The 24,388-nt window shown below is 47.2% G+C and overlaps 2 protein-coding genes across 3 annotated transcripts; one reads left to right on the top strand and one right to left on the bottom strand.

Moving 5' to 3' along the window:
* Positions 1–297: 297 nt before the first annotated feature.
* Positions 298–22,898, top strand: LOC131134191 (leucine-rich repeat and fibronectin type III domain-containing protein 1-like protein). 2 transcript variants are annotated; one of them, XM_058079178.2, is made up of 12 exons: positions 298–881; positions 17,139–17,242; positions 17,701–17,971; positions 18,059–18,259; positions 18,342–18,508; positions 18,591–18,831; positions 18,975–19,187; positions 19,260–19,570; positions 19,723–19,906; positions 19,976–20,192; positions 20,273–20,510; positions 22,410–22,898. In XM_058079178.2, the coding sequence occupies exons 3-11, from the start codon at positions 17,717–17,719 to the stop codon at positions 20,386–20,388; spliced, it is 1,905 nt and encodes a 634-aa protein (XP_057935161.2). In that variant the 5' UTR covers positions 298–881; positions 17,139–17,242; positions 17,701–17,716; the 3' UTR covers positions 20,389–20,510; positions 22,410–22,898. The 2 variants fall into 2 exon arrangements, with proteins under 2 accessions (XP_057935161.2, XP_057935158.2); XM_058079175.2 differs by having other exon boundaries at positions 17,139–17,250.
* On the bottom strand, positions 22,787–23,879 carry LOC131134193 (olfactory receptor 52L1-like). The gene has a single exon (XM_078792741.1). The coding sequence runs from the start codon at positions 23,877–23,879 to the stop codon at positions 22,887–22,889; it is 993 nt and encodes a 330-aa protein (XP_078648867.1). The 3' UTR covers positions 22,787–22,886.
* Positions 23,880–24,388: the final 509 nt, after the last annotated feature.

Genomic DNA, 24,388 nt, shown 5'->3' with positions numbered 1-24,388 from the left:
GTTAACTTTGCTAACTTTACATTAACGCAGTACTAAATGTACATTATCTTTATGCTAACTTTGTACAAACTATACTGTCTTCATCCTTACTTTATGTGATCATCATGCAAATTTTATGCAAATCTAAAGCTCGCTCTGCATTGCAAATTAATATTTGGCATCAAGAAAATGTTTTTTTATGATTTGGGCGTGCCCCTTACAAGTGGGCATGTTGATCATGTGACCATGGCATCAGGCAGGGCGGGGTCTCCCTTTTTTGTCAGAAAACCTCCAGCAGCGTGTCGCGCGCACAGCCCTCCCTCCCTTGCGCGCTACCCTAGTACACTCCACGCGCGTGCCATCTCCAGTTCAAAGTTTGTCCGCGTGTTCGATTCCCGCTCGGCAGCACGGGGCAGGAAGGAAGGAGAGAGGAAGCACGAAGGAAGGAGGAAGCAGGAAGGAAGGAAGAAGGTTCCGGCGGGACAGAGCCCGTCAAGGAGACGTGTTGGCGGGATGAGACGGCGTCGCGCGCTGACAGTTTGGCGCGCACACTGCGGACGTGCGAGGAGACTGCTGTAGCGGAATGTTGACGCGTTTTTCGAATGCTCTGTCTTTGTCTCATTGATCCCACTGGACCGGGACCCCGCCCGGATCAGCAGCTCGTGTGAAAGAAGGTTGGAGGCGCCGGTGGCGCCAGCCTGCTGCTCGTGAAGGAACGGACGGGACCGGACCGGGGAGCACGTCCGTGGTCCTCATTGGATTTTAAATGGAGACCCCCCTCCATCCTGGTAGACGGACACTATCGGACTGAGGACGCCCCCCTCTTAACCCCCCCACCTGCAGCCTCGTGCCTCCCGGGAATTGGGATAAAACTGGGATCAGGAAGCTGCTCATCGATGACGGTGAGATTGATTGACTGATTGGTGATTAGAAGGATGCGTGTGCGCGAGAAGCTCGTGCGCTGTGCCACTGATGATGTTCTTAGTTGGCGGGAAATGAATCATCGTTGTAATCTGATTAAACATGATCCCTGCGTGTGCACACAGTTGCGCGTGCGTGTGTCAAGCGATATGAGCTACCCCCCCAACCCCGCGTAGGAATGTGTGCGTGGATACTTGATCCAATGAGTGTGCGTGTGCGCAGGCTGGAGTGTGTGTTACTGCCTCATCAATTATACAGCAGAGGGGGCATGAGAAGCCGGGAGGGGGGAAGGGGGTGGAATGGTGAAGGTGGTGCTCTGGAGAGAGTGCACCGCCACAGCCAGCGTCACGTGTTCAGCACTATGGATAGCGACTCTGCTGCTTTTCCACTTCAAAGTTCTATGGAACATGCAGCTTCAACCCATGCCTCATGCTAGGAACACATAGCATTGAACACATCATGCTAAGAACAGGCAGCATTGAACACACCATGCTGAGAACACAAAGCGCTGAACATAGCATGCTAAGAACACAAAGCGTTGAATGTAGCATGCTAAGAGCATGCAGCATTGAACGCAGCATGCTAAGAACACAAAGCATTGAATGGAGCATGCTAAGAACACGCAGCATGCTAAGAATATGCAGCATTGAATGCATCATGCACTGAACATACAGCATTGAACACGTCATGCTAAGAACACACGGCTTTGAATGCATCATTCTAAGAACATGCAGCGTTGCACATGTCATGCTAAGAACACACGGCTTTGAATGCACCATGCTAAGAAAATGCACCATTGAACACATCATGCTAGGAACACAGCTTTGAGCTCGAGTTGACAGGTCAGGCTTTGAGCTTGATTCCTAGTGCTCTCGACTCTGATTGGATGTACTCAGACGGGTTAGAAACGCATCAGGCTAAGAACATGTAGCATTGAATGCATCATGCTAATGACTTACTAACTGTGGAGGGCGAGATTACGCTGTGAGTTTGTTAGCTAAGTAATCATTCTTTGGCTAACATTGAGTACACTCACTCAGGACACAGGAAGTGGATCACGTTAGTTCCTTTGAACCTTTTTTGCAGGCCATCACTGCAAGGTCAAAGGTTAAAAGCATTTCCAGTCCTATGTAGAAACATCTTTTTTTGAGGGGAGCAGCTAGCTACTAGGTCTTCTTATCTTGTTAGCCATGTTGTGACGTCTTTAATTAATCAGTGTGAGCGGATCACATGACCACATGACTGACTTTGATTGGCAGCTGCAGGGTCCCCTTGGTCGCCAGCAATACTTAGGGTGTCTAATAGCCGTTATATTGTCATGTGACCACTCTGGCGTGCTGAGATGTTAGTTTGTTGCTGCGGCCTCATAAGGCGTCATTACGTAACCCCCCCCCCAGGTCACAAAGATGTCCATGGCAATGTAGGCGGCGACAGGAAGTGTGCGCCCTAATCTCTTCTCTAGTCTGTCAGCTGTGTCTCCTCCATCTGTGCACTTTGCTGCCTCGCTGTGATTGGACGCCACGCTCACGCATACCGTCATGGAAGCAGTATGGTCATCTGACACCCTGATGATGGCGCGAGACCAGTTGTCCCGTATTTGTTCATGTTGTCTTGTTAATGTTCACCTTTGACCCTAGTGGGATGGACAGAAGTAATGAAAGGCCATCAAAATGTCGCCTCAGAAAGATATGTCCTCTCTTCTTCTTCACTTCCCCTCCCTGGCCCCGTCCCCGCCCTCTCTGGCTGGGCTGTGATTGGGCTCCGCCCCCTGCTGGCAGCACAGTGTGACAGCGGACACACAACTCTGAGAGAATCACACAAAATGGAAAAAGACGAGCGACACATAGAAGGCGGCCAATCAGGATGCTCGTCTTCATGTGAACACAGAGAGAGCAGCTGTCGGCGCACGTTTAAAAATACACACTCATGCTGTATGTGTGCGCGTGTATATGTATGTGTTTGTCAAATGCAATCAAACAATTGTAAAATGGCATTTGGTATGTGCACATAAGCACATACTTTCTCATCTCATATCTCATCATCTCAAGTCATCTCATATCGCTCATGTAGTCTCACACAATGTCATGTCGCCTCATGTCTCATCATCTCACATATCTTATGTCATCTCATGTCTCTTATGGAATATCACACATCAACATCATGTTGTCTCATGTTTCTCGTAATCCCAAGCCATCTCATGTCTCTCATGTCATCTCACATCTCATACACCATCTCATGTTTCTTATGCCATCTCATGTTTCTTATGTCATCTCGTGTCTCATGTAATCTCATGCCATCTCACATCTCTCATGTAATCTCACACTATAAAGGTGTCTCGTGTAATCTCACATCTCTCATGTTATCTCACACTATGTCATGTCATCTCATGTCCCACATTATGACACGTCATCTCACGGCTCATACCATCTCACGCCATCTCATGTCATCCCTCTCGTAATCCCATGCCATCTCATGTTTCTTATGCCATCTCTTGTCTCATGTAATCTCATGCCATCTCACATCGCTCATGTAATCTCACACTATAAAGGTGTCTCGTGTAATCTCACATCTCTCATGTTATCTCACACTATCTCATGTCATCTCCTGTCATCTCACGGCTCATACCATTTCACGCCATCTCATGTCATCCCTCTCGTAATCCCATGCCATCTCATGTCTCTCATGTCCTTGCACATCTCATACACAATCTCATGTTTCTTATGCCATCTCATGTTTCCTATGTTATCTCTTGTCTCATGTAATCTCATGCCATCTCACATCTCTCATGTAATCTCACACTATAAAGGTGTCTCGTGTAATCTCACATCTCTCATGTTATCTCACACTATCTCATGTCATCTCATGTCCCACATCATGCCACGTCATCTCACGGCTCATACCATCTCACGCCATCTCATGTCATCCCTCTCGTAATCTCATGCCATCTCATGTTTCTTATGTCATCTCTTGTCTCATGTAATCTCATGCCATCTCGCATCGCTCATGTAATCTCACACTATAAAGGTGTCTCGTGTAATCTCACATCTCTCATGTTATCTCACACTATCTCATGTCATCTCATGTCCCACATCATGCCACGTCATCTCACGGCTCATACCATCTCACACCATCTCATGTCACCCCTTTCGTAATCTCATGTCATCTCACATCTCATACACCATCTCACACCATCTCATGTTGTCTCATATCATCTCATGTCTCTTATGCCATCTCATGTTTCTAATGTAATGTTTCTCATGTAATCACATGCCATTGCACATCTCTCATGTAATCCCACACTATAATGGGGTCTCATGTCATCTCACCTCACATCTCTCATGTTATCTCACTATCTCATGTCATCGCATGTCCCTCATTATGTCACATCCTCTCACATCTTTCATCTTTCTCGCACAATCTGATGTCATCTCACATCTCTTGCACTACGTCAACTGACGCTACCTCGGGTCATCTCACGTCTCATGTCACATTCTCTCATGTAATCTCATTTCATGTAATCTCATTTCACCTCATTTCATGTTTCTTGTCATCTTGCGTCTCTCATGCCATGTCACATATCTTATTCCGTGTCATGTTGTCTCATGTCATTTCATGCAATCTCACGTCTTTTTTGCCATCTCGTATTTCTTATGTTACCTCATGTCTCTTATGAAATCTCACACCATCCAATGTTTTCATGTCATCTCACCTCTCATGTAATCTCACAGTATATGTCGTCTTACGTGTCTTATGTCTCTCATGCCAACTCAGTTCTCTTGTGTCATCTCACACAACCTCATGTTGTCTCATGTCTTCTTCGGTCCATCTCAAGTCATCTCACGTCAAAGCCGGCTCATTCCATCTCATGTTGTTTCATGTCATTTCATGCAATCTCATGTCTCTTATGCCATCTCATGTTTCTTATGTCATCTCATGTCTCATATGAAATCTGATATTTGTGTTCTCAAGTCATCTCACATCTCTCATGTCTTCTCACACCATATCTATTAATTTTTTTGTGATCTCATTTCGTGTCATCTCACGTCTCTTATACCATCTCAATCCATCTCATGCCATCTCTCGTCTTTTATGCCATCTCATGCCTCTGAAGCAATCTCACACTATCTAATGTTTTCATGTCATCTCACTTCTCATGTCATCTCACACTATATCACTATGTATCTTGTGTCATCTCATGTCTGTCATCTCTTGTCTCATGCCTTCTCATGTCACCTCATGAAGTGCTGCTGTTGTCTGATGTTGTCAAATGATTCAGCATTTTTAGGCCTGTGTCCTGTGAAAGGAAGCGTCCTACCTTGGATGGCGTCAGTGTCTGTGTGACGTTTAAAAAACTTAACAGCCACAATTGCTAGCAACACAACAAGGCCAGACAAGTGTTAAATTACTCAGCCTGTCCCGGCACTGTCCACTTAGACATGGTCATGGGGAAGTGTGGTCACATGACTTCATCAGCTGTCAATCACGTCCTCCCGCTCAGACATTATTCATGAGTCCCTGAAGGGTTCTGACAGAGGAGGAGGCCTGACCTTTGACCTGCCGCTAATCTGCCATCATCTCTTCAATCTGACGGCCTCAGGGCCAAAAACATCTCCTGGCCTGCTTCCTTCCTTCCTTCCTCTCTTCTTCCCTTCCACCATCTTGGCTGCGTCCTTTCCTTGTCCTTTGTCGCTACCCTCGCCTCCTATTTCCTCCATCAATTGCCTTCCCTTCCTCCCCTCCCCACTGTCATGACCCTGTCTTTGCTGCACCGTGACCCCCGGCATCACCTCGGGCTCACTCTGCCGTGTGCACCCCCCCTCACTCCCACCCCCTCGAAACAAGACACCATCATTCGTGCGTTTGTTGATCCTCTCAAATAATCCCTCGTGCACGATGAAGAGCGGCTTTTTCTAGAAATCATCAGATTGGAGGGCAAGGCCAACGTCGGCCGACCTCATTAAAACAACCTTTAAACCGCACGCTGCTGCGGGGAGCGCTACACATCTTCAGTGGTGGCACCAAATCCAAAAGATGTTGCCGTTTGTTTGTTTTTTTTTTATATTACCTTTGGGAACCTTCCATTATAGTAGCATTGGGCTGTTAGCATTAGCAGGGTGTGATTGATGAAGACTTGAAAACACTAAACTTTATTTGAAATAATTGTAATTACTGATAAAACAGCCTCGCTAACACGTCAGCTTCTTGGCTAAATGCTCCTCTCACAGTAGACAGGCGGAGGTCATAACGCGTGTGTGTGGGTATTTAAAAGCGCTTAATGTGGCGACGTGATGTTTTATTCAGGCAGGAAGTGAGCAGCCTGCGCTGCTTGTTTGTGGATTAGAAAAGCCTCGTTAAGCGTATTAACGAGTCCGCAGGGTCTAATTCACTTTCAGTTCCAATATGTGGAAAAGAGACTCTTTTCATGGCGGTGCAGGACCGGTGTTTATGCGGCATTCCCCATGCTTTCTGTGCTTGTCACGTGGCGGAATAATTAATATGAATATTCATGAGCAGCTTCTGATCGTCAATTAAACATCAAGCAGGTTTATTGATTACAACATTAATAATTAATTGTCCCGCAATTAGTAAAAATGCCAAATGAGTGCCTCTCAGAGGCTTTGCAGCTCCTTCCCTCCCAACACTCCACTCAACTCATTGCTGGCGTTGCCATGGTGATTGGACTAAACAACCTTCCCCCCCAACCCGTGTACTTCCGGATTGGCCCGCCTCTGTTGACAGTCAAGATGCTCTGTGAAAGAAGAGGAAGTGAAGGCTGTAATAAGTGCTCCCCCCCTCCAGGAAAACACACACAAACAAGATTCTCAACATCCTTCATCCTCACTCCCTGTGTGTGTGTGTGTGTGTGTGTGTGTTTGTTTGGACCCCCCATGGCGCTTCAAGAAGTGCGTGTGATGTGGCTCACGGCAGCAACGGCGATGGCAACGTGACCTTGTTATCTCGGCAGGTGATTGATGATCTTTACGAGTTTATCTAACGACTTTTTAAACAGCCCTTCATGCTCTCAGTCGCCCCATTGACTCCCACACGCGCGTTTATTCACACACACACATCTCGCCAAGTCGTCCAGGAAGCAGAGTGGGAGGAGCTTCCTGCTTGTAATGCAGGCCGATAGCTCTTGCCTCTCACTGGCTATTTTGCCAGTGAAGGGCGTGGCCACGAAGCGTCCTACCGCTTGAGTCAATATTTGCATATGAAGCGGCGCCGCGGGCTTGTAGACTTTTCACGTGCACGCACGGCAAACACGGGCCGAGCTTGAGGCACGCGTTACACACGTACAATACTGTACTGTCGGTGTCCTGTCTGACCATTCCTAATGTTTTGGTCTTCCCTTGGAGCGAAATAAGGCGACCGTCAACCCCCCCCCCCAACCTGAAACACACATGAATTATTGAGGTCAGTTTTCTATTAGAGGAGCAGCTGACTAATCCATGTTTTAGTGGGAGAAGAAAATAATCCGCCTTTGTCTGTTTATGTCCTTCTAATGCGTGTGTGTGTGTTCTTTGTTTGCTGTGTGCGTATCTGTGTACATGGAGTACGTGTGGCTCAAATCCTTCTCTCCCAAATGAAAATGTGAATAATAATAATAATAATGCCCTAGCAAGGAGCGTCCAATCAGGCATCCACTTCCTGTTTGTGAAGCAAATGTGGAGGCCGGTCCTTGAAAGGCTGACCAAAGGTGTTGTGAGGCGGGGCTATGAGTCAGGAGTGTGGGTCCCCTCTGCTGCCGGTCATGTTCCGTCACTTCCTGTTTGGCTGTGATGTTGCGTGGTTTGCTCCTCTCCAGATGTTCCTGCTATCAAACATCTGCCCAGGTGCCGCTCCACTGCACGGCGGGAACATCTGCACGCGCCGGCCAAGTGGAAGTCACGCGCTGACATATGCACGCTCGCAGCTGCCAGCAGGAAGCGCCACTCACGGCACCTCGGCTCTACGCCAGCAAACAGATAGCGAGCCACTTAGCGGCTAGCCGACACTTTGCGGCACCCCCTGACTTACGGGGTCAGTGGTCTCACTGCTTCCTGTTAGACATCGCTAGTCACATACACCAGCCCTCTCGCAGAGAAGAGACGTGTGGTCATGTGACCCTGGACACACTCACGGTGTCTTCTTGTGGTCACCATGACAGGAGGGAGCAAGTATACATTATTGATAAGAAAGACTCATGCAGTATGCATCACCACACACACACACACACACAGCCATGTGACATGTTCACTTTCTCGTGCCTGTGGGGGTGTCTGTGATACGTTTGTGGCATCACTGCTTCTTACTTGGCACGACACCATTGCCAGTAACATTTGAACATTCTCAGCTGTCTTACAAGCGTCAAAAGAAGTTGAGCGGCGTAGTTAAATGAGCTGACAAAACACCTGGCAGGAACAGCTTCCATTGTTGAAGTAATTGATCGTCAACACCTGTATGGTTATCACCACACTGCTACCCTGCTGTGTTGGCAGAAATGAGGCAAAATCTTGACTTCCCTTTGGAAGTACTATGTATACTCCACATATATATTTATGTGGACTTGTGCACTAAAATAGACTTATGTGCATTTACATGGACTTATGTGGATGTCATGGGGCTCTAATTTTGTAGACCAGGGCAGGACAGGTGTACCATCCCTCCGTCCCTCCCACCGGCGCAAGTGGCAAAGTGAGAGAGGGTTTTACACAGCCGAGTGTAATCTTAAAAAAATCAAATGAACGGCTCTCATTGCCTTTAAATGCGCCGGACTGGACTGCGCATCAGAGGCCACATGTGCATCATGCACCATGTAAGCCTCCTCGTGGGACACGTCATCTGTTCCTGACAGTTCCATTCAGCACAGCGTCAGCCATATACTAGTATTTAGGGGGACGTAGAGCCAGCCCCGGTTGGCATCAGCCGTCAGCTGTCAGGTTGACTTTCCGTTAGGTGTGACGTTGTTGATCTGACATCAGACGTAATGGGACAATTAATACAATGGTTCAGAGAGCATGTACCAGCTGGGATAGGCTCCAGCATACCTTTGCGACCCTAGTGAGGATAAGCAGCATAGAAAATGGATGGATGGATGGTTCAAACAGTTACATTAAATAGTGGTTGCTGGTTGTATTTAAATGTGCCTGACACTGTGAAAAACATGCCTGTGAGGTTTTGGTGACGTGCACTGTGCGCCTTTCAGCCAATTTACCACTGCATAGGGTGCGCTTCGCCTGCGCCAAGAATAAACCAGGTCTGAGCTGGTGAGCGTTTCAGCGCACCTTTGTCACAAAATTGTCACTGTGCCAAGCTCAAAATGTGGATACCTCCCCTGATGTGCGCCACTCCCATCTCGGCGCAATCCAGTCTATCAAATTGGCTGTGCACAGTGGTGCGCTGAACCAAATTACCACCCTGCGCCACTTTGTGCTGCGCCACGATATTAGAGCCCATGGACTCATGTACCAATATATGCAGTCATATCACCTTATCTGCATCTATGTGCACTTACAGTACATTGACTTATATGGACTCATGTATACTTAGATGAATTTATGTGGACTCGAGCACTTATGTAGACTTACAGTATGTGCACTTATATGGTCTCATAAAGCAATGAATTATCTTCAATATTTCAAGTTAATGAACATAATAAGGTTCATGTTTTTCACCTATGAAGTGTATAGGGGGTACATGGCTTCAGGTCAAATGTCTGAAGGGGTACATGATATGCACCTACTGTATGTGCATTCACATCAACTTATTATATGGACTGATGTGCACTTGCATGGATTTACTGTATGTGGACTCATGAACATATTTGGTCAAATATGGAATTATGTACACCTTTATGAATTTGTGGGCTTGGTCTGATGTGCACCCATGTGGACGTATGTGCACTTATGGGCTCATGTACACTTATATGGTCTTATGTGCACTTATAAGAAATTATCTGGACTTTTATGGAACGTGCACTTATATAGATTTATGTGCACTCATATGGACTTATGTGGACACACGTGCACTTATGTGGACCTACTTAAATGCACCTATGTGAACTTACAAAGTTATGTATACCCGTGCATTTAGATAGACTTGTGCACTTATATGGACGTATGTGGACATTTTAACGATCAAGAGACTCACTGGTACGATGAACTATTCTTAACTGCAGCGGGGAACCAGATGGGTTATTTAATAAAATATGAACTTTAATACGCTCAATAAGCTGCACAGCAACAATCTGGAAGTCTTTTGCCAGGATACATAACTTTGGTATCGGCCTGCAGTCATCAAGATTGGCTGAGTCTGCCCCACCCCATACTCACCCCCCTACCCTTTCCGCAAAGGAAGACCATAAGCAGATTTCCAGCCATAGCGGGGATAACATTGTTTGAAAGACTCAGGTTCAAAAGATATGTCAAGAGGTTCAGATCTGAAATCTTTTTGATGATTTAAGAAAAAAAGGATCAAGATTGTCTGGACTGGCAGATTTGTCTGTTTCTAACTGCTTAAGGGCTCTGGAGACCTCTTATGGTCTGAAAACAGAGGAGGAAGTCATGCAAGGTCATGAACGAGGCAGATTTCGATTAATTCTACAGTATTTTGGGAGTTGGGATGCAGTCTCTTAAAATGAACAGCCTGATGAAACAAAATGTTCACTGAAGCAATGTAGGATTCCTGTTTCAGACTCATGTGGACTCATGTGGACTTGTACAGAGTTATGTGGCGTGATGAGGGGGGACAGTCCTGCTGGTGCTTTTGGTTTGTAGAGGACATGGGCAGAACAGAACTACGGGTTCCTTTGTTGTCTTTGTCCCAACAGAATCTCACACATGGGCGTCTCTTCATGTCCATCCCCTTACGTCAGGGGTCTCGAACACGCGGCCCGTGGGTCAAATGTGGCCCGCAGGACACTAGTTTGAGGCCCCCGCCTTGATATGGATGCTGTATGGTATCATGTACCCAGAAAAAATTATTACGTTTGATTAATGTTCATGTTAAAGGTTAAATAACTGTTAATAGTTATCCTCCCTATCCGTGTGGAAGTGGTAAGTTTTTGGCTATTTAAGTTTAAAGGAAATAATTTGAAGGCTACCGTTTAGGTCGCTAGCTCTCTAGTTTGCGAGTTAGCATGTGTCTCAAGACCCTGCAGTTGCGCAATATGTTGTAAATAAAAAGAGTATAAATGTGACTATAGTCGTGTTTTGTCATGTCTACAGGGCTCTAATAATGCTTTGTTAAATTTAATCTGAAAAAAACAATTTGTCTACCCACTAACTAGATTTGGTTTCTTAAGTTTTTATTATTTGCCGTTTTATTATTATTATTATATTTGTTTATTTATTTTTTATCTTATTTTTTGTAGAAAAATAAAAAGTAAGATATTTGACAACAGTGGAATGTTTTATCAGAGCTCTTCTTGTAGAAAAGCAAAGTTTATTCATTTTTCTGTTTTTTTTTTTTTTGAAAACCTGATGCGGCCCAGTCTCACCCAGACCCTAGCTCCAGTGGCCCCCAGGTAAATTGAGTTTGAGACCCCTGCCTTACGTTGTCCCCCAATGGAAACACCGTCACATTATTTGCTAAAAGTAATAGAGTTACGACAATACGAGCACACACACATCCACTCGGAGGCGTCCTGTGACTTGGTGTGAGCATTGGTGACTTGTTGCTTGGGGTCAGAACCTCAGCTGGGATCGTTCTGCTTCATGCACACATCCAGGAGTGCTCGTGACGACTCTCAGGCAAGCGCTGTTGTGTTGTTGTGTTGTCACCGTTCGGAGCCCACAAGCACAAAGGGAGTGAGCCGTGAAATAAAAAGAGTCTTTAATGACGCATTCAGAGATTGTCCAAAGCACAGACAGGCACACGCAAAGAATCGGGCAATAAAAGCGACACTAACAAAAAGCACCGTGGACAAAAACGTAAGCAAAAGAAATACAGTGCGGTTAAAAGGAAGTGCATCGTTAGCGGCTTCAGCTTCAAACTTTACTGCGTTGGAAAGTAACTAAGTACTATAAACCTTAAAAAACCTCTCGATGGAGGAGTCCAATATACTAACTAGCACACAAGGCAGTGTAATGGCTTTCGCTTCTCTTTTGCATTTCTTCCTGCTTCTTTGTGCCGCGTCCCTCTCAGAAGGTTTTCAAATTTAAGAATGACAGCAATATATTTGGTTATAAAGCTGGAATCTACATGGACCAGGAAGATGGACAGAGACCCCAGGATGAAAGCACACACATTTCAATTCAGACTTAAGCTTGTGTGTCTAGGAAGTAAAAGTTGAGACTGGCTCAAACTGGTTCTAATTCTGCTGTCAGCAGTTAGTTTCCATGGCTTATAACTGTGCGTGTTGTGTCACTCTAGTTGTGCTGGAAGCTCTCGGATGAGACCAGAGGTATCCAAAGTGCGGCATGGGGTCCATTTGCTGCCCCCTGCTGTTTTTTCGTTGGCCCGCAGCACACTCTAAAAATATAATTTAATTTAGAACAGCAGCAGCAAAAAGGGGAAAATCTACTATAATTTCACAAGAATAAAGTCAAACTATTAAGAGGAAAAGGTTTATGAGAATACCGACAAAATATTGTGAGGAAAAGTTGTTAATATGAAAGAAAAAGGATAATCAAACAAAACACAATAAAGTTAGGCAGTGGAAAATGTTATAATATTATTGGAATAAGGTCAAAATGCTATGGGAATAAGGTATATACCAGAAGAGAGTTGAAATAGTTGGAAAATAAAAAAAAAATTTAAAAAATAAATAAACAGTAGAAATGGAAAAAGCAGTTGTTATTTTGTGACAGTCAAGTACAAATTTTAAAAGAAATATTTAAATCAAAAAAAGTCAAAGTTTTACGTAAATATGAGGGTAATATTAGGAAAAATAATGCTCTTTGTAGCATTCAGGTGAAATATGAAAGTTGTAATGTGAAACAAAAAACAAAATGGGAAAAATTTGCTGTAATTTAGCTGTAATTTATTTTTAATAAAGTCAGAATTTTAATATAATTTTGAATAAATTTTAAAATAAAATTTCAATATATTATAATGACAAAAAAGTCTAAATTTTTGGAGAATAAAATTGTAATATATGAGGAAAAACAATGCCATAGAGTGGCATAAAGTTGAAATTTCTCTCAAAGTCATAATATTATGAGAAACAAATGAAACAAAATAAAGTTGGAGAATTGGAAATATTAAAAACACAAAAAGGGGAAAAATACAACCTCTGGGCACTCGTGTGTTAGAGTATAAATGCACTGAGCTAATAGGCTAAATCTCAAGGTGGCGGGCAAGTAGTTAGCAAGCAGGCCACACAACTTGGACACCCAAACTCGATTCCACCCTTGGGTATGGGCATGCGTGGGTTTTCTTCGAGTACTCCGGTTTCCTCTCACACGGTTTCCAAAAACATGCTAGGTTAATTGGCGACTCCAAATTGTCCATAGGTATGAATGTGAGTGTGAATGGTTGTTTGTCTATATGTGCCCTGTGATTGGCTGGCGACCAGTCCAGGGTGTACCCTGCCTCTTGCCCGAAGACAGCTGGGATAGGTTGCAGCACACCCGCGACCCTCGTGAGGATAAGCGGTGGAAAATGAATGAATGAATGAATAACAACACTTCATTTGAAATCCGAAGAGAAGAGGAAATACAGCACAGGAAGCTATGCAGTTTGTTTGGAGGGGGAGGAGCTTTAGCCAGGAGGCTTCCCCAGCCATGCCTCTTGTTGTCATCAACTGACACAGCGATGCATCGCAAAGGAGAAACAAACGAGCACGCACACAATAAATGTCAAAAGCTAAGCCTGGTCATTATTTAGAGCCCGCGCACGCTTTATCATGTCGGCTAACCTTTGCTTAGCGGACAGGCGGCTCATTAAAGTGACTTATGTCAGCGTTTCATTAAGGATGTCAAGCCGCTCCATTAGCACACTCGTTAGATGATGAAAGGGCGCGTTTAGCTCTGAAGCATAATCTCGCTTCCCGTCAAGACCGTGGCCACGCCCCCTGGCGCATCTACCCTGGGATCAGTTAGGGACTCTGCCAGGTTTGCTTGGTTGTACCCGCAGGCCTTGAAGGCAACACTGTTAAAAGCAAAGTTATTAAGCCGAAGCTCACTCATGCCTCCACTAAAACGAAAACAAATGTTTCACAAGCGGGCGCTGACTCAGCGACTTTGGACATCAAGTCTGCTGACTCGCTGCTGCTTCAGCTCAAATGACAAATCATTAGCAGCGGCCAATTAGCCTAGCGGGGCGCTGTGGAAACCTCCGGAATGTTTCGTCTTCATTTGTAATTAGGAGCCATTCTACGTTGTTTATATAACAGAACATTCCGGCTCCCCCAAACTGGTGGCCATCTTTGTTGTGGCGTCGGTCGCGGTCACGTTGGTGCATTCGTGAGAAGAAACGACATGATCGTTACCACTCCAGATGGCGCTGTAGACCGATGATTAGCGTGAGACCATCCGCTTGGATTCTTCAAGCAGATAAGAACGGGGGAACGTCCCCAGCCTCATTGTCATTTTGCGTGGCGTCTGGAGGCAGCGCAGGTGTCGCTAAGCTGCTTCTCATCGCGCAAACAAGCCATAAGACGCCGCTCGCATTCGTTCCCCCGTGAGCGGAGAGGCCTCGGATTAACTGGATCACTCGGCTGCCAGCAGCCAGCAACCTTATTTACACTTCCGACTGTATTCCCGCTTCCAGTCGCTTCCAACAAAAACTTCATAATTCATCTCGCCACATCTTAAGCCAACTTTATTTGTACAGCACTTTCCAAACAGCAAGCACTGACCAAAGAGTCAAATGGGCAACAAGTGAAAGATAAAACGCACATATGAACTCACATAAAAACAATCAAATCCAAATAATATCAAAATAGTGAAATTATATGGATGTCTCCTACTGGTTGAAAGGTCAGTGGACTTTGACCATCACATGACCCATGACCTTCTGGTCTTGCCTCGCAATCTGGTCTTGTCTGGTTATATGTACTCTGGTCTAGTATAGTACAATCATGTCCAGTCTAGGCTGGTCTAGTCTAGTTTGGTCGCATCTGATGTAATCAGGTAGGTCTGAATTGGTCTAGTCTAGTCTATTCTAGGCTGATCTGGTCTGGTCGTTCTGTTCTTGTCTGAACTGGTGCAATCTGGTCTGGTCTTGTCCGGTCATGTGTAGTAATGTCCGGTGTGGTCTAGTCTAGTCCCGTCTGGTATCGTGCAGTCTAGTTTAGTCTAGTCTGGTCAAGTCTGATGTAGTCCAGGTAGGTCTGGTCGGGTCGTGTTTTGTCTTGCCTGTTCTAGTCCAATCTAGTCTAGTCCAGTTTAGTTTTGTCTATTACAGGCTGATCTGGTCTGGTCGTGATTTATCTAGTCTGGTCTGGGCTTATCTGGTCCAGGCTAGTCTTGTCTTGACTAGTCTGGCCTAGTATAGTACAGTCTCATCTAGACTATTATAGGCTGGTCTGGTCTAGCCTAGTCTTGTCTCATCTAGTCCGGCCTATTATAGTGCAGTCTCGTCAAGTTTAGTTTTTTCTTTGTTTATTCTGATCTATGCTGGTCATGCCTCAGCTAGTCTTTAGTCTTGTCTAGGTCTATCTGGTCTGTTCTAGTTTAGCTCCGGCTGATCTGGTCTGGTTATGTCTTGTTTAGGATGATGTAGTTATGTCTAGCCTATTTTGGCTTAATCTGGTCTGGTCAACTCTAGTCTGGTCTAGCATGGTGCAATCGGGTTGAATTTAGTTTTGTCTAGTCCATTGCAGTCCAGTCTATTTTGGTCTGGTCTGGTCATATCTTATCTAGTCTAGTCATCTCTGGTGTAGGCTGCCGTAATCCAGTGGCTGATCTGCTCTGGTCTAGTCATGCCTTGTCTAGTCTGGTCTGGTGTAGGCATGTCCAAGCTCATCCGGTCTAGTGTGTCTGGTCCGCTCTGTTTGACTGGACACGGCCTTGTTGTTAGAGGTTGCTAAGAGACGTAGGTCATCTTTATCTTCAGAGACATCTCATTCGTTGCCTCGTAAAAACAAACGCTCCCGTCCCGGCTGTTTTATTTAAGGAGAACATTCCGGAGCAGGAAAGGGTCCAATGAGATATTAAAACAATCCATCACGTCAACGTGCACGCCCCAGCTGCTCCTCCCCGGCTCCTGAGCGCACGTCACCGTGCACGGTCCATCACAGAACATTCTCCACGGCGCATTAGCGCCCACGCTCCTGCCAGCGTCTTCCCACCAATAAGAAAATCAGTCGTTTGTTCCCTCCCGCTGAGCGATGGAGGCCGCCGCCGCCGCACGCTCATCTCTGTCCCTTCGCCGCACGCTGCCATCCGTCTCAACTCCTCCATTATAGAGGGCCCTCCAAGCGACTCAGAACACCACAAATCACCTCGGACGGCGGCTTTCTTCAGCCACAGTAGGGAGGGGCCTTTGGCTATGGTGGAGCAACAATGACCAACTCCTCCATGAGCTCCTCAACGGGCACACACACAGAGACACACACACCAGCTTCATCCACATAAAGCATGCCCATATGGTCACTATGCCTCGTTGTTTCCGTGAAAACGAGCACTGGAGGTCAACTGTGTGTAAGCATACACACACACACACACACACACACACCATAGTACACATAGGAGCCTGTGGTTGCTATTTAGAAAGACAAGTAGGTAGTTCATAAGCTTGTGGTTGCTCTTGACAAGGACTGACATCTACCTAGTCCATTAACTTGTGGTTGCACAACACAGTACACAGAAGCCTGTGGTGGCTATTTAGAAAGGCTAGCCGCTAGTCCATTAGCTCGTGGTTGCTGTTTAAAAACACTAGCAGCTAGCTCCATTGGCCTGTGGTTGCTGTTTAAAAAGACTAGCAGCTAGCTCCACATTGGTCTGTGGTTGATGTTTACAAAGATTAGCAGCTAGCTCCATTGGCCTGTGGTTGCTGTTTAAAAGGAATAGCAACACGTGGTTGCGTTTAGAAAGGCGAGCAGCAAGCTCCATTAGCCTGTGTTTGCGATTGGAGTTAGTCCATTAGCTTGTGGTTGGTGTTTAGAAAGGCTAGCAGCTAGCTCTGTTCGCATGTTGCCTTAATGTTTTAACAAGATGACAAAATGGTTCTAACAAGATATCCTAGCTAAAACGTAATGAATGAATGATGTGTCGCAACTTGGTGTCAACAGTGCTGCATTTTGTTTCCATTAAAAAAAAAGGTGTCGTACTGCGCAGGTAGAGCATATGACCGCATGTCTTTTTCTCCTGCAGGCTACTGATGGACAGCTGGACGAGCCAATGAGGGCCTTCCGTCAATTGTAGCCCCGCCCACACGGGTTGCTTGCTCTCCCGTGAAAGAGGACTGCCCTCCCTCGGTACTGATGTACGTTCATTCCTTATCTGTGTGTGTGTGTGTGTGCACGTGCGTGTGTGTGTGCAGTGTAGCGTTGCCAGGCAAAACCCTCCAGTGTGTCCACAGTCAGAACTAGCAGAGGAAAGAGCCCACTGAATGAATGAACTGAGTGATGAAGATGATGTGAGGAAGCGGTTGTGGTTCTGTTTTGCTAATGTTAGCATGCTAATACTCAGTACTTCGCTGAGTCACATGGCCTCAGTGAGTCATGTGTCAGCCTAGTCTGAGTGGTGGCACCCCCGTTGGTGTGGAGGTGTCAAACATCACCGCTTAGCGCTAGCGTCTGCTAGGTCCTGTGTGTGTTACTCGTGTTTGCTAGCATGTAGTGTGCACTTGAACATATTTTCCAGTCAAACCAGTATACCAAGTCATTTAAAAACAAATGTGACAACTCAGTCTGTGTGGGTTTTTGTTTGACAGCAGCGGCATCATCATCATGGAGCCGTCATCGCCACTCCTCCCCCTGGTCTTTGCAGTGGCATCCTGGCTCCTCCCTCTGTGCTCGGCATCCATGTTGTGTCCCAAACGCTGCACGTGTCAGAACCTGCTGCCCTCCTACACGGTGCTGTGCGCCAAGACTGGCTTGCTCTTCGTCCCTCCAAACATCGACCGCCAGACAGCCGAGCTGCGTCTCATGGACAACTTCATCACCACACTGAGACACCGCGACTTCGCCAACATGTCCAGCCTGGTGGGTCACTTCCTGCTCACGTCATCATGTGACTCTTCCAAATAAGCAGCGAGCTAAATTAGCATCTCATCTCAATCTACTCCATAGATCCATCTGACGCTGAGCAGGAACACCATCAGTCAGATCAGGCCTTTCACCTTTGCCGACCTCCAGGACCTCCACGCCCTCCACCTGGACTCCAACCGCCTGACCACGCTGGACGACGCTCACTTCCAGGGCCTGGTCAACCTGAGGCACCTGATCCTGGCCAACAACCAACTCCACAGCATCTCCCATGGAGCATTCCAGGTGTCTCTTCTCGCTCACGAGACTCTGACTTCATGACCATGTGGTACTGACTTTGTCCCCTTTTCTTGTTTGACCCTTTCAGGACTTCCTGGAGACCCTAGAGGACTTGGACCTTAGCTACAACAACTTGGCGGAGGTTCCATGGGAGACCATCTCCCTGCTAGTCAGCGTCAACACGCTCAGTCTGGACCACAACTTGATTGAGAGCGTTCCCGAGGGAATCTTCTCCAACTTGCACAAGCTGGCCAGGTGCTCAAACAGGAATGTCGGCGGTCCTCATCCAGGCGTCCACTTGATCCGCTAACGTGTCTTTCATGTTCACGATGTCCAGACTGGACATGACGTCCAACAAGCTGAAGAAGATTCCACCCGACCCACTCTTCCTGCGCATTCCCGTCTACGCCAAGATGAAGGGCTCGCCGCTCAGCGCGCTGGTGCTGAGCTTTGGCGGGAATCCGCTGCACTGTAACTGCGAGCTAGTGTGGCTGCGCCGACTGACACGAGAGGACGACTTAGAGACATGCGCCTCGCCCAAAGACCTCGCCGGGAAATACTTCTGGACCATCCGAGAGGTTTGTCAGCTGACAATAAATTGTTGTGATCACTTTTCATCCATGGCAGCTAACCACAATGTCTTGGGAGAAAGCTCCTCCCCCCCAGCATTCTGAATATACATTAGCGTCCTCACTCTTATGTCCCTCCCCCACCACCACAGGAGGAGTTTGTGTGCGAACCACCGATGATCACTCGCCACACGTCAAAGATGTTTGTGATGGAAGGTCAGGAGGTCAGCCTGCGCTGTAAGTCCATCGGAGACCCGGAACCTTCCACGCACTGGGTCAGCCCTGACGGGAAGTTGATGGGCAACACTTCCAGAACCATCTGCTACGAGAACGGCTCTCTGGACATCCTCAAGGCATCCGTCAAGGTTGTCTGCTACCTAGGTGACCTTGCTCGACGACGCCCACTGACTAACACGTTGTCGTTTGAACTTTTGCAGGATTCCGGAAAGTTTACCTGCATTGCGTCCAACGCCGCCGGCGAGGCCACGGCGCCAGTGGAGTTAGTGGTCAACCCGTCACCGCACTTTGACTCCAAACTGGAGGCCGACCCCGGGCCGTCGGATGTACCCACATCCATCAAGTCCAATATCAGCGGCGGACAGGCGCGCTCCGACCAGCAGAGGGTCAGCGTCTCTGACCTCACATCCAGCACCGCCCTCATCAGGTGGCCTCCACAGAACCACATTCCAGGCGTGCGCACGTACCAGATCCAATACAACAGCTCGACCGACGATATCCTCATCTACAGGTGAGACGCTGCCGCAAAGCATTCTGGGTAGTCATTCCCATGTCTCACACATACACACGCATGGAAAATCAGCAAATTGGCACAGTGGACCCCAGGCTGCTGTTCAATGCCTTTGTGACACCGGACTTAAACTTAGGCTCCTCCTCCTCCAGGATGATCCCAGCCAATCACAAATACTTCTTGCTCAGCGACCTGGCGTCCTCTCGTGACTACGAGCTGTGCGTTCTGGCTGTTTACGACGACGGAGTCACGGCGTTGACGGGAACCAGACTGGTGGGCTGTGTCGCCTTCGCCACCGAGCCCGAATACGGCCGCTGTCACTCCATTCGCGACCAGGTGGGTGGCGCCACCAAGCACGCTGCATTAGGAGGTGGGCCTCTGTGTTCACGGTGTCTTCCTTCTAAGTTCCTGGGCGGCACAATGATCATCATCATCGGCGGCATCATTGTGGCGTCTGTCCTCGTCTTCATCTTCATCCTCCTGATGAAGTACAAGCTACACAGTAACCACTACAAGCACAAGAACGCCGCTCGCCACGCCAATGTCTGCTCCCAGACCAACGGAGGAGGAGGCGGAGCCAGCGTCCTGGCTGTCCACCCGGTCTCCTCCACTGCGGGCCAAGGTGACAAAAGGGCGCGTGGCTGCTGCGTTGCTACGTTTTTCCTCCATCTTCTAATGTGCCTGCCACCATCTTGTCATCAGGTGCTAAAAAATGCAGCCAGTCAGTGGCGGCGACGGACGGGCCGGCCGCTTCCCGCCGAGGGACGACTGTTGTGGATTTAGATCCCGCCCACGACGACGATGCCGTGTCGCAATAACGCACAACTAACTGTCAATCAAGCCCACAAACCAATACTCCACCTCCCCTCCCCCCATTTTTGATTTGCTGCTGGCGCCGGGAGCCGAGCTGGGCGGGGCGGCGAGGAGCGGCCCCTCATTGGTGAGTTGACCAGTGTGAACATAAACCTGAAATACTAGTGGATATTTACATATGAATGACTTTTTGAGGTTGCGCGTGATCATACATCAGCAACTACCTGACTGTCAATCATTTTACAAATAAAGCCATCAAGAGGTTTCTATATTCAAATATTTTTGCCTATATTTAGTATTTACATCTCACAATGGAGCAACATTTCCCCCTGCTGGTGTGATGGATAAACTACACCACCCCTCAAACACACACACACACAAATCCTTGCATCCAGTTGAGACCGCTGACATTGAAGCTGTCACGTGACCTGATGCAGCAGCCTCACAATGCCACCTGCTGGCTGCGCAGTGCCTTGCATCTTTTTACATCTCATCTCTTGTCTCAAATGTGCATGCTAAGTGTCTCACCAATGAAATGCGTCCTCACTTCCACGTGTACTTTGACAGAGGTGTGGACCTGCGACGATAGTCTCTCATGCTTTCTCATTTACCAACAGAAATCACAGATAGATCACATTCATTAACTTTCCCCTGCCTTCTAACAAAAAAGGTGGCATGTGTTGTGTAAACCAATGGCCTCTTACTAGCCTGGGATAGCCATAGCAGCTGAAATGTACACCAGACATGGGCTTGAGAGCTCGTCAAATTTATTTCTCAAGACAGTGCACCAGCATTTCCCCTGGCACACACAACAGGCCTCACCCAGCCCCCTTTTACCTGTGAAGGGCCAACCACAGTTCCCAATGAGAGGGTGAGGCAATACATCCAAAAGGTACCCTATTTACATTCATAACACCCTTCTTTTATATTACAAGTCTTTCAAGAGTCCACTCAAGTACACCTAACAATTTAGATTCCCGAACTACCACCCAGTCAACCCCCCCCCCCTCCTCCAGATGGCACTTAGGAGAGTCCAATTAAGGTGATCAGCCTCTGGCCTGCACTCCCATGGACGCGCCTCCATGTTTGTGCCCTGACCAATCACCTCAAAAAAAAGGAGAAACTGGTGAGAAATTACGAACAAAACAAATGACTTCTAAATGAAAAACTAACTTACTAAAGTGGCAATTAAACAATTTAAATGGAAACCAAATATAATCAAAGTATTAACCAGAATATATGTCAATAACAAAAGCCAACTATATACACAAAGAAACATGACAGTGTAGATGGGGCATACACCTGATCAGTGAGGGAGGATTGGCAGCTCCCTCACATGTTGGCACTTGGAACCTTTACGACAATGAAGCTTGGGTTTACTTTAGAGTAGTCTGTATACCGGTACCTTGGTTTTTGAATACGTTCCAAAAGGTCAGACAAAAGCTGAAATGTATGAAAACCAACACAATTACTGCATGTCCGTATCATCGTATATTGTATTTGTTTCCTCAAGTGAAGGCTCAGATATCATTTTGTCTTTTCCTCACCAGAATACAAGTGTATTTTGCACCTTTTTTGTGACATGTGGGTTTCTCATTATTTTTTTTTTTAATGTTTATTCACTTATTTATTCTTTAACAAATGTTCCTATTATATTACACAGAGTGAAAAACATAACTATTCATTGACACTTTCACTTTCTCACTCAATTTTATCACAACATTGAAACACAGATGCCTGTGTTTAAAAACTTTAATGCGCAATTAAAGCATATTTTGTTACACTTGTTGAAATGCTGTGCCTTTTGGAGTTCCGGTTACAAAGAACATTGAAAACATTGATAATGAATGAAATCATTAATCACAAAATCACAAATTGATGCAATGCCATTGAACCTCAAAGTATCGCAACTTTGCAGCAAAATAGCAAAATCCGTGAATTAATAAAACAATCATTGTTTTGTAAATTGATGAATGGCAGAGTGTCTTCAACCATCAACGTAACAAAGGCGTGTCTTCTTTTTCAGGTGCCTTCCCGGGTCACATGGTCACTCGGTCACGTGCCTCCAGTGAGCTCCAGAGTAAAGTGGACCAGAACCGAAGGAGGTCGGTCCCAGTCCCACAAAGGACCCCTCTGGACTCGGCTCGGCTCCTTGGCCGGCACAAACAACGCCAAAGCCTCCAGGACTTTTCCTTCCGCTATTGGGAGGAGGACACCATGAGACGTGAACTTTTATGGCAACTTCATTCAGACGTCGTCTTCATTGAGATACTATATTCCCGTGAGGATGCACAAAAAGAACCTTGGCAGCTCCGAACAAGGAGCAATGATATTAGCCCCCTCACTGTTGGCCTCGTCGTCTGTGTTGGTATGTGCCCCCCGCCCACCACTGTCTTCTTTGCTGGTTTGATACTATTCAGTTTCAAACATCACTTGATGCTTTGATGGGAGCAATGGTGTGGATTTCTAATGAAATAAAAGGTATTTTTATTGGAACACCTCCTCAGTCTTCGTTTAGTTTGGTGGTCTTCACACTGGCAGGCGAGACCTTGGCTTCTCGGAGGCGAAAGAGGCGGAAGAAGCCGTTTCTGATTTCGGCAGTGCGGACACCGTAGATGACAGGGTTGGCGGCGGCGGGGAAGAGGATGTAGAGGAGGCCCATGGCGGTGTTGGCGTCGGTGGGGATGTCGATGTTGAGGTTGTGCGACAGGAAGGTGACGCTGCCGACCAGGTAGAAGCACATCATGACCATCAGGTGAGTGGCGCACGTGTGGAAGGCCTTCCGGCGGTCCTCGCTGGCCGCCGCCGCCCGTAACACAGCACTCAGAATCTTCATGTAGGAGAAGAAGATGAGCGGGATGTCCACGCCCACGAAGCACACAATGACGGCCAGGCCCGCCGCCCGGCTGTGCTGCGTGTCGCCGCAGGCCAGGCTGACCAGCGCCATGTGGTCGCAGTAGCAGTGCGGGATGACGTTGGAAGCGCAGAAGCGCAGCGAGCCCGCCAGCCCCACCAGCGTCGCTATGACGCTGCCGCTGCGAACCAGCGTGAAGAACAGCAGTTTGACAAACACTGAGGAGTTGGCCAGCTCGTTGTAGCGCAGCGGCTGGCAGATAGCCATGTAGCGGTCCAGCGACATGGCCAACAGCAAGGTGGACTCCACCGACGACAGGAAGTGGGTGATGAACATCTGCGCCAAGCAGCCAGCCAATGAGATGCTGTTCCAGTCTAGCAGCAGGCCCAGTAGGGTGCTGGGAACAATGGCGCTGACCACCGCCAGGTCCACCGTGCATAGCATGCAGATCAGCAGGTACATGGGGCTGTGTAGGCGCTCCACGCTGCAGATCACGTACACCAGCAGCGCATTGCTCAGTAGCGCCGATGTGTAGACAGCGGCCAACGGCGGCGCCAGCAGCCAGCGATGCTCATGGAACTCGGGGAAGCCTCGAAAAATGAAGGTGGTGTGCGACAAGTTCTTCTCCCCTGACGGCAACATTGCGCTCAACGCTCCTAGAACGCACGTGAATGGATCACTTCGATACACACCAACGGGTCAACTCGCTAACCGCTAGCATGTAAAAACGTACACGTCGTCCTACCTGTCGTCTTTTGGCGCGAATCGTCCACAGCAGGAGGGCAGGAGGCGCTGCTTCTTGTTTTGTTTTATACCTGAACTTGAAATGTCCTGAGGGAAGTGGTTCCTGAATGCAGCAGCACTTTGATTGGCCACAAGACCCAAATTAAACTCCAGGGTCTCATCACAGAGAACGAATAACTTCCTCACAAGAAGCAATCATGCTATTTACAAATGACGCAAATTTTTCTCTGTTAGCTTCTGAGCGGGCTAGCCTAAATATTTTATTTTATTTTACAACAATATTTGACAAAATATTTTTGTCAAATTAAATGTGTTTTCAGGAAGTTCAGATGACCGAGTCGTTGTTGTTCCTCCACGCTAATTAGCATCGCTCCTGCTTACTGTGAGGACACATCGTTAATTATCTG

Source organism: Doryrhamphus excisus, linkage group LG8 (genome assembly GCF_037039965.1).
Source record: "Doryrhamphus excisus strain RoL-2023G ecotype Guam linkage group LG8, RoL_Dexc_Guam_v1.1, whole genome shotgun sequence".
Taxonomy (NCBI): Eukaryota; Metazoa; Chordata; class Actinopteri; order Syngnathiformes; family Syngnathidae; genus Doryrhamphus; species Doryrhamphus excisus.
The sequence above is the reverse complement of the archived record's forward strand: the minus strand, read 5'-3'. Positions and strand labels throughout refer to the sequence as shown.